We start from the raw sequence: 13,665 nt of genomic DNA, 5'->3' as shown, positions 1-13,665 counted from the left end.
ACAATTTACAAATAAAAGCTCTCTGTACGTGGCTAGTACTAGTGAAACAACAATAAAAATGTCAATATGGATAAGGAACAGTGATACTAAGAGTGAATTTCACCATCAACACACCATCAACACTACTCATAGAACTCATGTAGGACGACACAAAGTGGATATAAGTGTAAACATTCTAGTGCTTATGTTGTAGTCAACTTCTAAACAGGAATTATGATGGCCAAATTCAACCAAGGAGAGAAGAATGTGATGAATCAAATGGAAGAATGCAGTACTTCTTTCTCTTCTGCATAATCAGCTTCCAGACAGCAATATTTATACCTCTAGCGACCAGCCAGTCGTTGTGGGGCAACTGGGCTATGTTATGACACCCACCCCATGTTGGACAATGCCATGAAGAGGACAAAGTACCTAAGATGATGCTGCCAACACCATCACTGAGCCTTGAACCTCTGACTGCTACTTGACTGATCAAGCTCTTGGCAGCCCTGCCCTCTGCCACCACTGCAGGTCCACATGCTGAGATCCAGCCATTTCCCATCCTCCGGAGCTCGAAATAAGGTCCTCCCAACTCTGCACTTCTGGAGCAATAAAGGGCATTTATAGCTACAGACTGCCTTCTTCTGCTGCACTCGCCTCCATCTCTAGTAGAGAATCACTCGCTCATTCCAAGTCATCCCGACACCCCCTATTGCAGAAAACTTGAAAAAAATCAGTTTCGTGATGTGCAGGATGACATGCAAAACATAGTGCACTGGGTATCCAGGAACTCCTGTACTAAGTACACAGCTAGCAAACAGGCACTATAATGGTAATAGGCAAAAGAGAGAAGGGTGTGGCCTGAGCAAAGAAGAAAATAAAGAATGGAAGACAAGAATGAGCAAGAAATCAACCTGCCCAGATAGTTAAGTGCATTAAAGCACATGCTTATGGGATGGAGGGTATGCTGGCTCCAGATCAAATTTGCCTTGTGGATTGATGGGCTTGTGTGGCATGGTGGTTTTTAGGCCGTTTTCGACATCCACTTAGGTAAATGTCAGTGTGGTAGTCGGTTTCTGTATCAGTTGCACAATGCACAAACACTTCCAAAACAATGTCACATCTGACAATGTAATATAGCCTATATCAGATGTAGACAGGAGGGGGACATGGATTCCTACCCAGGAAGGAGAAGCTGGTAGAAGCTTTCAAATGCTTTTGCATGTGATGATCTCATAGTAATAATAGACTATATCACATATGGTTCTCTGTGAAACTGGGGAAGTACCACACAAGCACTGATCTGGACTTGGCTGGATACAGGAATGAATGGGATAGCCCCCCCCCCCCCCCCAATGGAGACAATCAGACAGCAGTTAAAGGAAAATCCAGTTACACAGGAGTAGTGGGACAGTATAGTAGCAAGAGAATTATGAAGTTTGGAGAAGGAATCAAGGCACAAGGAACAAGACACTCTAGACGACTCAAAATTAGCTACACAAATTAAATCATGAAAGATACTCACCTGAGACACAAATTTATTAACATCCCCAAATCTTTCATGTATGAAGTTGCTTCCTTTTTTAATTAAGCCTAGTCTTATAAGAAATTCCCACAGCACATCTGGAAAAATGTTAAAAAGGTAGAAATAAGCAGTGAGAAAATCTGATAGTAACTACTATTATGTAACACCTCAATACAACACTTTAATCAACACAAAACTTTATGTTACAGTTTTAATCCAACTGTTCATCGATAACAAATGAATATATATTTTAAGGCTACAATGGCAAGGAGAACATTTCTCAGTCTAGTAAAAACATAGTATATATTATACAATGACAAAATTCAAGTGTGAATTTTCTTTTTTCTTTAAAAAACCAACGTTCTCAGATTTAATATACTCACTGAACTACTAAGGTAACAGCAATGCCTCGATTTCTAATGTATACAACCCGCAGCATTAGACTTGTATTCACTCCATTTCTGATCTCTATTTGGGACACTGGATGATTTCCGATTGATTATATAATGGTAAGACATACATTTCTAAAGCAGATATTAATCTGTAAGACATTCCCAAGGATAAATGTGGACTCTGACAATAATTTATTGATTACGAATTGCCGATTAACATTGAAGAAATTGCAAGAAATAAGAAATTAAGGAGATGGGACTTGGATAAACTGAAGGGACCAGAGGTTGTTGGACGTTTCAGGAGGAGCACCAGACAACACTGGACTTAAACAGGGGAAAGGAACACAGTAGAAAATGAACGGGTAGCTCAGAGAGATGAAACAAGGACGGCAGCAGAGGATCACATAATTAAAAAGTCAAGGCCTAGTAGAAATCCTTGAGTAGCTCACGAGGTATTGAATTTAATTGACAAAAGGAGAGAACAAAAAATGCAGCACACAAAGGACACGATGTCTACAAATTAAGATTGACAGAAAGTGCAAAATGGCTAAGCAGGAATGGTTAGAGAACAAATGCAAGGCTGTAGAAGCATGCATGACTAGGGGAAAAATAGATGCTGCCTACAGGAAAATTAATTTGTTTTTTGGAGAAAAGAGAAGCAACTACACGAAGATGGCAAGCCAACTCAATGTAAAGAAGGGAAATCTGAAAGGTGGAAAGAATATACAGAGGGTGTACATAAGGGAAACGAATTTGAGGGAAGTATTATAGCAAGAGCAGTTCAGTACATGACAGTTGTAAATACTACAAAACCATCAATTTAATGAGTCGACATTGCAATATACAGACACAAATTATTTACAAAAGAATGGAAAAACTTATAGAGTGACCTTGGGTAGGTGTCAAACCAGCCTTCAGATTGAAGACCATACCACCACCACCACCACCACCACCACCACCACCACCACCACTTACTTTTACTTTCATCACTCTTTGCATTCTGCATGCAAGTAAACCATTTACAATTGTAATGCAAAAGTATGTGATGGCTCTGAATGCACATAACTATTTACATTTATGCTTTAAAAGCTGTTATTTGCTGTAAATCTTCAATCTGCATTTTTCAAGTTATTGCACCATTCAGACATGAATGTCAAAACACTAGCAGTTTTCCTCCAGAAACAAAGTAATGGTATTCAAGCACTCACCTCAGACTTAAACTGTATGAGTAAGAAAATGCTGACCTTATCTGTTCTAATTCAGTCAGGTTTTGTCATCACAGGTGATGCTTTTTGAATAATTTACTTTTTATTCATTCAGCCAAAAATTTGCAAAATCAATTACTAACATTCAATCGGAAAAAAGCATCAACTTGGCAAATATTGCAATTACCAACTAAATTTCATAACCAAATACATACAACTAGAGAAGGAGAGTAAATTTTTGTATACATTTGCTCTACACAACATATTGGCTACGACACTCCACAGACTAGCTATTCCCAGTACGGGGTTAAACCAAACTAGGTTCTAAGACACCTACAGGATTAATGGTTATTTGTCTAGTGCAACAAATTGATTGCATGTGGGTTTTTACAAAGTTTTCTGCACTCACTTAGAGGAAGCTTGATGTAGTGCTTCCACTTTCCACTCACACATACTTACCTACACAATACATAATGAAAAATCCCGGATAGAATAACAACAACATTATGAAAAGGATAGACTGCTACTAATCTGATGAGGAGACACTGAGTCACAACAGGCATAAAACTGCTATACATTTGGGCTTTTGGCCAAAAGGCCTTCTTTTACAGTAGAAAAAACACACGCCACATGGGGTAGCCGCACGGTCTGAGGCGCCTTGTCACGGTCCACCAGTGTGGAACTAAGCCAAATAGCAAATATGGACAAAATACCTCTGACATTTGGGTGCCGAGTAACAGAACCGTAGCCATGAAAGGTGCTAAATCTTTAACTATAAAAACAAGTGGACATGAAAAAATCCACTATACTATTGTGCTTTCACGTTGAGCTGATGGTACTGAACTTAATCCAATGATCATTTTAAAGTGCAAAACAATGCCAAAATCTTCTGAAACACTGCCAGGTGTTTTTGTTCATATATGTGACAAGGATTTGATGGACGAGGCTGGAATGAAATTATGAATAAAAGAGTGTGGGATAGAAGGAGAAGTGCCTTATTGAAGAAGAGTTCTCTTCTTGTGCTAAATCAGTTTAGTAGTCACTTGAAAAATTCTGTGAAAGAGAAATTGAGACAGGGAAATACAGAGCTTACTGTTATTCCGATAAATAAACCATTTTAAGTGTATAGGAGAAAGGAATGTAAGAAACAGATGATGGATGAAACTCAACATAAATTTACGCCAAAGGGAGCTTTAAAACTACCTACAATCAACAACCGGTCTAGAGTGAAAGAACACATTGTTAAATCTTTCAAGTAGTGCAGCAGAAGTAACACTCTCAATGGCGCTGAAGACCATCTTATATATGAAAGGACAACAATGACGAAGAAGAAGAAGAAGAAGAAGAAGAAGAAGAAAATTCAGATGACAATTTTCAGGGATTTTAAAGGTCAGTTCGGTATTACAAACTAAGATTTTTTTAAGGCTGGCTTTGTGATCTAATAATAAAAACTGTAAAAGTGTTAATTTTTTTAAAACTGCTTAAAAACTGAGGGGCATCTTCTGCATCCACATCTACATGGATACTCTGCGAATCACACTTAAGTGCCTGGCAGATGGTTCACTGAACCACCTTCACAATAATTCTCTACTATTCCACTCCAGAACAGCACGCGGAAGAAACACACACCTACGACTTTCCGTGTGAGCTCCGATTTCCCTTATTATATTGTAAACATCGTTTCTTCCTATGTAGGTCAGTGACAAAATATTTTTGCATTTGGATGAGAAAGTTGTTGACTGAAATTTCATGAGAAGATTCCACCAGAATGGTGTCTATCCAAAATCCTGTATCATGTTTGTGATTCTCTCTCCCCTATTTTGCGACAATACAAAACATGCTGCTCTTCATTGTCTTTCTCGATGTACTCTGTTAATACTGCCTGGTAAGGATCCCAGATCACACAGCAGTACTCCTAAAGAGGACAGACAAGTGTAGTGTAAGCAGTCTCTTTTGTAAATTGTTACATTTTCTATGTGTTCTGCCAATAACACACAGTCTTTAGTTTGCCTTCTCCACATCATTTTCTACGAGTTCTTTCCAATTGAAATTGTTCGTAATTGTAATTCTTAGGTATTTAGTTGAATTTTCAGCCTTTAGATTAGACTGGTTTATCACGTACCCGAAGTTTAATGGATTCCTTTTAGCACTCATGTGGATGACCTCGCACTTTTCATTATTTAGGGTCAATGGCCAATTTTTGTACCATTCAGATATCTTTTCTAAATCTTTTAGCAATTTGTTTTGCTCTTCTGATGGATTTACTAGGTGATAAATGACAGCATCATCAACAAACAAACTAAGACGGCTGCTCAGATTGTCTCCTAAATCGTTTATATAGAAAAGGAACAACAGAGGACCTATAACACTACCTTGGAGAACACCAGAAATCACTTCTTTTTTACTTGATGACTTTCCATCAGTTACTACAAACTGTGACCTCTCTGACAGGAAGTCACAAATCTAGTTACATAACTGAGAGGATATTCCATAAGCACGCAATTTCACTATATGCCACTTGTGTGGTACAGTGTCGAAAAGCCTTTTGGAAATCTAGAAATACAGAATCAATTTTAAATCACTTGTCAATAACACTGTGTACAGAGCTAGTTGTGTTTCAGAAGAACGATGTTTTCTAAATCAGTGTTGACTATGTGTCAATAGACCATTCTCTTCGGGTAATTCATAATGTTTGAACACAATATATGTTTAAAAATCCTGCTGCATATCGACATTAATGATATGGGCCTGTAATTTAGTGGATTACGTCTACTACCTTTCTTGAATACTGGTGTGACCTCTGCAGCTTTCCAATCTCTGGCTACGGGTCTTTCCACTGTATAGTCCATAGCATCTTATAGTCTGTAAAATACACCTTGTATGTTGAGTATTTAGTGACAAAATGAGTAATGAACCAAATACTGGCAAAACAAACAGCAGCAATCATATTCACCTAAGCGAGTCATGAATTCTGGATCATATATTTGCATCTGCTAAGTACTGCTAATCATGGCAGAAAGCCCAGCTACCTTTATAATAATCTAACTCAGTTCAGAGAAGAACAGAGCTGCTTACCTAAGAAATGACATCCACACACAATCTGGTATCTGTGTTCATAGAAAGTGCCCAACAAGGATCAAGCAAAATTAGAGACTGATCTCTTCACAGAAGTCCTGATGGGCAGACCAAGGAACTTCAAACCTAGGGTAATTAAAAAACTGTAAACTCTTTTGGACCACTAAAGCGGGATGATCTTGTGGACTGCAAATTTCAAATGAACTTCCAGTGTACTACATCCTGTCACTAAAGGAATAAAATGAAATTATATTCCCTGTACCTCTTTCTTTTTTCTGGCAATATCACCACTATTACAAGGCTTGTACGCAATACAAGATACTATCAGATTGGTCACCAAATGTAAGTTAAGCTGTGTTAATCCATTTCTTCCCAGTGTTGTGCACACTCAACACTAAGCTAAACTTAGCAAAATGCAGTCAAAATGAACTTATTGCACAAAACTCATCGCGCATACGTTAAATGGCATTCACAAGTTCTCTGTCTATCGTTTTTTTTATATTACACAATTAGTCTGGCACGTCAGGAAAAAAATTAATTACTGGAAACTTCGTGTTGCGTGTACATAGCACGGGGAAGAAATGGATTAATAAACAAGCTACCACCATGAGTAGCTAGGCGAAACCCTGGTCTCCTATGCTGTATTATATGAATGTTTGCATGCCAGTATACAACTGAAAACACCAGCTGACCCCACAAGTAATTGAAGGTAAGCACAGAACACACACACTTACTTAATAAATGCACAACAGTAGTGAATTTGTATAGCTATGTACTCAAACAACTAATTCTAGATAATTACTTTTCAAATCCTATCCAAAAGTTACATACAGTGTTTACTTTCAGCTTATAGCCAAAACCGGCAATATGACGATGTTTCCTCATTTCTGTAATCTCCAAAAGACTTATTACTGAAATGTTTAACTAGGCTTTCAGCAAACTCTGCATTTACTACTGAAAACAGAAAATGCCTTATTATCATATCTTCTACGAAAAATTCACTATTGTAAAAGTACTATGCGTCATCTTCAACAGTCATCTGCTTTCCAGAACAGTGTCCAATGACCTACCTCTCGGTACAATGAAACTCACTCATGCAAAAGAACTGGGTACTTATTATTAATGGACTGAGACAGTGAGTATTCAAACACTGGTGATTGATATGAGAAAGACTAACAATAGGTGTCGGCAAGATGGTGGCCTGCTTGCATGTAACTACTCAGTGTAATAACAGGAGTGACTTGGGGTGAGCAAACTAATTGGTAGAAATACGGCAAATAGTAGCTGTATTGTTCTCAAAACTGTGCAGATAGATCACACAGACCACCATGAAATAACATCTTCCAGCAAGTCAATAAACCATTTGTACAGCAGGAGAAAATACATAAGGTTGAATATATATTGCAATATTACTCGATCCTATAAATCAACTTCCAGTAAATAAAAGATGAGATCAGCGATCTCAGAGGGGAAGGGTACTACTTCATATTATAATTCACTTCAAGTTCTGTGCGCAGAATGACTGCAAAATAATTATGCAAATATTTTGATCCCATAGTTGAAATGACTTGTAAATCATCCAATCTACAAACTAACAAGGCAAGTAATGGTAAAGATCTCACCCAAAGTCTCAACACTGCAGGACTCCAAATCATGACGTGGCAATCAAGCAGAACACAGATTGTCAAAGGCAAGAAACAGAAACAGATCATTTAAAATGGCCTTTCCAGTTATTCAGATGGCCGCTAGATGGTGCTACTGAAGTATGACATTGCTGTTGTATTAAAATTTGACATTTGTTATTGTTGAAATGAAGCAGCTCAAAACTGGCCAAGTAGTTTGTTAACAATGCATGATTAAAGAAGCAGTGTTGCAGGAAAAAAAAAAGGAGTGGAAGTTTCACTTGCAGGTTTTTATTGGGTTATTTTTTAGATTTTCGTGAAAGGTCTAACTAATAACAACGACTTTAATCTCTTCATTCAATTTTTGGTAAACAATCATCTTTAGAAAAGACAGTTTATGATCGGTTTTCACAATTTTGTCTAGGTCGTGCTTCCATCAGCAATGACTTTCATGAAGGTTGACGAAAGTCTATTGTTGTTCCAAAAAATGCTGCTACCGTGCACAATGTGAGTGAAGAGAATTGGTATGTTACTTACAAGCATATCAAAAACACTCCATTTTGCATTAACATTCAGCTGTGTGGGAAAAATAAACACACATGCGCACTGGCCCCAGACTGAATCCAGCAGGCAGGTTAACGAAGATGGTAACTGCGCCAGTCAACCTGAATGTGGTTTTAGGAGGCTTCCGACATACCACTATATGAATACCTTGCTGGTACTCTAGTTCCACGTCACCTACATGATTCTTAGACATTTAGAAAAACTTTCGCTCACTGTCATATGAATATACAGTTGAGATACACATGTTCCAAACCCGGAAGAGGGAGGGGGGCTTGGAGGGTAACAGTGTGGCAACAGATAGGGCATCTGACCACCCATTTAACTAAGCATGCCAAATTCATTAATAACCATGCCGACCCTGCACTGATCCGGGACTAAGGCACAAGCAAATGAAAAAGACTGAGCTGTGAAAAAGATATGTTCCCAGTAGATTCCACATAATTTGATCAAAGCACAAAAACATGCACGAGTCAATTGCATACGGATATGCTCAAAAATTTCAATCATGGAAATGCAAAATTCATATTTACAACACTGTAACTGTTTGATATATTCATACAAGCTGGAAACTACACAGCAATTGACAGTCTGGGCATTTCAAGACTGACAGAAGCCAACAAAAGTGGTTCATTCACAAAATACTTTCAAGAAAATTAGCATTCATTTCATTGTTTACTCTGGACATGCCACAACCATTGCATCAGAGGACTGAAGGACAGTTAATGTTAAATGCTGTATAACAATTTGTTTGCCATGAATTATCAATTGATCACGGAAAACTATCAAAACTGTCAAATCATTCTACATAGTGACAACACAAGTTGTCACAGAGTATGTCAAACAATCATTGCCCGACAGAGAAAAACATTGAATAATTTTGATTTATTGGCAAACAATTTCATTTAGTTCCCTTACAACAAACACACAATGTATAGTGATTTTCATCACCTCAAGAAGCTGTTGAACCTTTCTACAACCAATCTAAATAAAAAAGTTCTAACAAGAGAGCTCAGACCTGGTTTATCAAACACATGCAAAACTGTGTTTTTTTCTTTTCCTTCACTGTTTTCGGAAAAAAAAAAAAAAAAAAAAAAAAAAAAAAAAAAGGCTCATACTGATGGAGGGAATCCATATGTTGCAGCACCAGAAAAGTTATGATTGGATTACCGACCACAACTCACATTCACAAATACCAGTCACATGACTGTTTAACCAACACTGGAAGGGCATTTTCGTTGATGTTACAAGACCAGATTACTCAATCGTCCAGATTATTGCCATAATTTTTCCTTGTTTCACAGGTAGCCCTGCCTTTGATGGCATAAGTGATGCACGTGACCGGACTGGAGTAGGTGGTGGTGAGAGGATGTATGGGACAGGTCTTGCAGTGGGTCTATTACAGTCTGTGCCATCTGGATCCTTCCCACCAATACCAGCTTTTCTGAGATGTACAGGCGGGGAACTCTCCTTGCAATATATCCTATGTTTCTGAACCCTCTTTGCCTCAATTGTTCTTACCCACCTACTCCCTTGCGTATTCCCATCCCAGCACTACACAGCCACTCACAATCTTTTTACTTCCCTCCTTTTCCATTACCCCTGCCCCACATCTAACCTCCAGACTGCACCCAGCTGCCCTACCCTCTCTCCACCTCATCTCTGAATGCTTCCACAAGCAGCACTTTACCGTTCCCCACCCACCTTCTATCCCTCCCCCTACCTGCCCCAGTCCCCTCCTTAAGTTCATTACCTGGATGTGTGTGTGTGTGTGTGTGTGTGTGTGTGTGTGTGTGTTTTTACTATTTCCGATGAAAGCCTCGTTGGCCAAACGCTTACATTCTGACAGTCTTTTCGTTGTGCCTCTCCGCAACTCAGCATCTCCGCTATATGGTGAGTAGCAACTGTTCTTTTCATAATGTTCCCATATTCCATCCTGGACTTTCCATTGCTTGAGGTATCGAATTTAACTGATGAAAGGAGAAGATACAAAATGCATAAAATGAAGTAGACAAAAGGGAATACAAATGTCTAAAAAATGAGATTGACAGGAAGTGCACAATGGCTATGCAAGAATCTAGAGAAGAAATGTAAAGATTTAGAAGCATACTTCACTAGGGAATAGATAGAGACTGCCTACAGTGAAACTAAAGAGGCCTTTGGAGAAAAGATAAGCAGCTGTATTAAAATCCAGTGTTAAGATTGAAAACCAGTCCTAAGCTAGGAAGGGAAAGAGGGAAGGTGGAAGGAGAACATGAAGGGTCTATTCGTGGGAGATGTACTTGAAGGCAATATTATACACTGAGATGACAAAAGTCATGGGATAGTGTACACACATATGCAGATGGTGGTAGTATCACGAACATAAGGTATAAAAGAGCAGTGCATTAGCAGTGCTGTCGTTTGTACTTAGGTTATTCATGTGAAGAGGTTTTAGGGTTGATTATGGCTGTATGGGGGGGAATTAACAAACTCTGAACACAGAATGGTAGTTGGAGCACGGGACATTCCATTTCGGAAATTGTTGGGGAATCCAGTATTCTGAGATCCAAGTACCAAGAATACCAAATTTCAGTCTTACTTCTTACCACAGACAATGCAGTAGCTGATGGCCTTCACTTAACTGAGAGCAGCAGTATTTATGTACAGTTGTCAGTGCTAACAGACAAGCAATACTGTTTGAAACAATGCTGAAATCAATGTGGAACGTATAACAAACATATCTCTTAGGATAGTGCATCGAAATTTAGCATTAATGAGCTGTGGCAGCAGACAACTGAAGTGAGTACCTTTGTTAACAGCAAGACATCACCTACAGCGCCTCTCCTGAGCTCATGACCATAACGGTTGGAGCATAGACAACTGGATAACCATGGCCTGGTCAGATGAGTCCCAATTTCAGTTGGTAAGAGCTGATGGTAGGGTTTGAGTGTGATGCAGACTGCATAAAGCCATGAACCCAAGTTGTCGACAAGGCACTGTGCAAGCTGGTGGTGACTCCATAAAGGTGTGGGCTGTGTTTACATGGAATGGACTGTGTGCTCTGGTCCAATTGAACCAATCATTGACTGAAAATGGTTATGTTTGACTAATGGCGACCATTTGCAGCCATTCATGAACTTCAGGTTCCCAAACGACGATAGAATTTTTATGGATGTCAATGCGCCACGTCATGGGCCAAAACTGTTCATGGTTGGTTTGAAAAACATTCTGGACAATTCAAGTGAATTCACATCATAAAGGAAGACCAAGTGATGAACACAGTAAGCAGATCCAAAAAGATGTAAGTTGCAGAAGTTATTCGGAGATGATGAGGCTTGCACAGGATAGAGTAGCATTGAGAGCTGTATAAAACCAGTCTTCGTACTGAACAACAATTGTTTAACCAGAGATAGTAACATCAAAGACTTCAGACAAGTTTCATTGTTACAGCATTAATTTTATCATTATCAATGCCACTGACTTACTCGTGCTTCTAGGAAGAAAGACATTATCACCACAATCTTACCATCCACATTTCTGAAAGTCAGGCATCAAGTCTAATGCCAATATTACTATCAGTATATCATTAAGCATCTCTTTACATAAGGGTTGCTCATTCATCGCATTACTTTAACAAGTGCACTAAGATGCAGGTATTGTTTCAAATTTTCAAACACAATATAAGAAACTGGGCCTACTGTTCCATCATGCAGCGGCTTGGGTGGGTGGAGGATGGGTTGGTGAGAGGATGGGTGGGCGGGTGTACTGTTTCAAAGAACAGAGAGCAAGCAACTTGTTTGTTCCATTGAAATAAAATATATTTGGTGCACGACAGTTACTTTTTATTAAAATAAATATTCATTTTGAACAAGTATTCTGGAAGTGTAATTTGGAGAGAGGATAAATGGTACAATTTACAAGCAATATGGCTGTTTCAAAAGGACCCACTGTAAATGGATTTTATTTGAGTTATGATGCATGACTTTTTCTATATAATTCAAAGAACGCGTCAAATGCGTGTACTTTACGATCTGTTTGTCCTACTTCTTTTCCATATTGGTGAACAACAGAACTCTCCACACAGTTTTCAAACAAATATTAAAGAACAAGGCTGAGAGATTAACATTGTGCCTCTAATAAACATTTAACAGAAAATTCTCACACATACAGGTACCAAATCTATACAAGTACACTAGTTAAATAATGTCAACATTTGGTTTCATCCGTGCATGGCAGTTTATTCTCTGAAGTCAACAACAAACATGTTTTACTAACACCATTCACCCATGTTAGTCACAGCAATTGTAGCTCACACTTGTGTCAGTTGTTGATGCTACTCTAAATAGCAAATATATGTGATGGAATACACAAAGATGTTCTACTCATTGGAAAAATTAAAATTTCTCACAAAAAATGTAGACTAGCAAAGTGTTCCTCAAATCCCTGAAGTTAACTTTTCCTGCTTTCCATGATAGGACCACATTACCTCAGCTTCTGTGATCTGATTGCTTCATAACAGACAATGTACATTTTACAAGCAACTGAGAGGTGCAACAGGGAATGGTAATGTAGCTTTGTGTTTCGTTGTGTTGTGAGATTAGTAGACTTACGTCAAGCAGAACAATGGTTGTATACCATAATTTTCAACTGAAGATCTCTTAAAAATATGTTATAGATATTTTCCCCCCAGGAAGGACCCTCATTTCCACTCACATCATATGATCTATTCAGTTCACTGGAGATCCCAGATTTTGATGTTCTAAGAACACAGCAACAAGTTAAGAATAAGTTTATATTATATCTATTGCACATACAACACCATACATTTTAAATTAGTCAGTAACAGATATCTACTTGTTGAGCATAGCACCTCACAAGTAGCCCACATCTTAGGAAGTTAATTAGGAGCAAAAATTGCTAGTTGCTTTACATCACATTATACAAGTTAACTGTAAGCAGCACACAGTTACTGACAAAGGCATAAAGAAAATGAGAAAATCTGAAAATAATTAAAAATCTAAAACTTACCTTCTTTAACTACACCTCCCTTCATGAATACAAAGGAAAGGACAATCATAAGCAGTATTTGTTGAGACTTCATAGAATCTGATACAAATCTGCTTGAACTTGGTATATCTTTGTACCTAAACTGGTTTATTAGTATGTAAGATTTGTTTCCAGCTGATGTACCAACTTCAGCAACATCAATGCCATAGTCCTGTAAAAGTTTACAGCATATATTTCTCTAGGTGGCATAGAAAATCATGTAAATAGCACAATATATTAAAACATATTTATAAGACAGATGAGAACCATGTTCAACA

General features: G+C 38.2%; 1 protein-coding gene across 2 annotated transcripts in view; it reads right to left on the bottom strand.

Annotated features, from left to right (window-relative positions):
- The window catches only part of LOC124595970 (non-structural maintenance of chromosomes element 3 homolog), a 68,675-nt gene that overhangs the window by 46,582 nt on the left and 8,428 nt on the right, over positions 1 to 13,665 (bottom strand). For both annotated transcript variants that reach the window (XM_047134909.1, XM_047134910.1), the window contains exons 2-3: positions 13,370 to 13,559; positions 1,505 to 1,602 (exon numbers count right to left, since the gene is read on the bottom strand). In XM_047134909.1, coding sequence (XP_046990865.1) covers positions 1,505 to 1,602; positions 13,370 to 13,559 — 288 coding nt within the window. The remainder of the gene's footprint in view (positions 1 to 1,504; positions 1,603 to 13,369; positions 13,560 to 13,665) is intronic.

The sequence above is a fragment of the Schistocerca americana genome, chromosome 2 (genome assembly GCF_021461395.2).
Source record: "Schistocerca americana isolate TAMUIC-IGC-003095 chromosome 2, iqSchAmer2.1, whole genome shotgun sequence".
Classification (NCBI taxonomy): Eukaryota; Metazoa; Arthropoda; class Insecta; order Orthoptera; family Acrididae; genus Schistocerca; species Schistocerca americana.
This window is presented reverse-complemented; position numbering and strand designations above follow the sequence as displayed.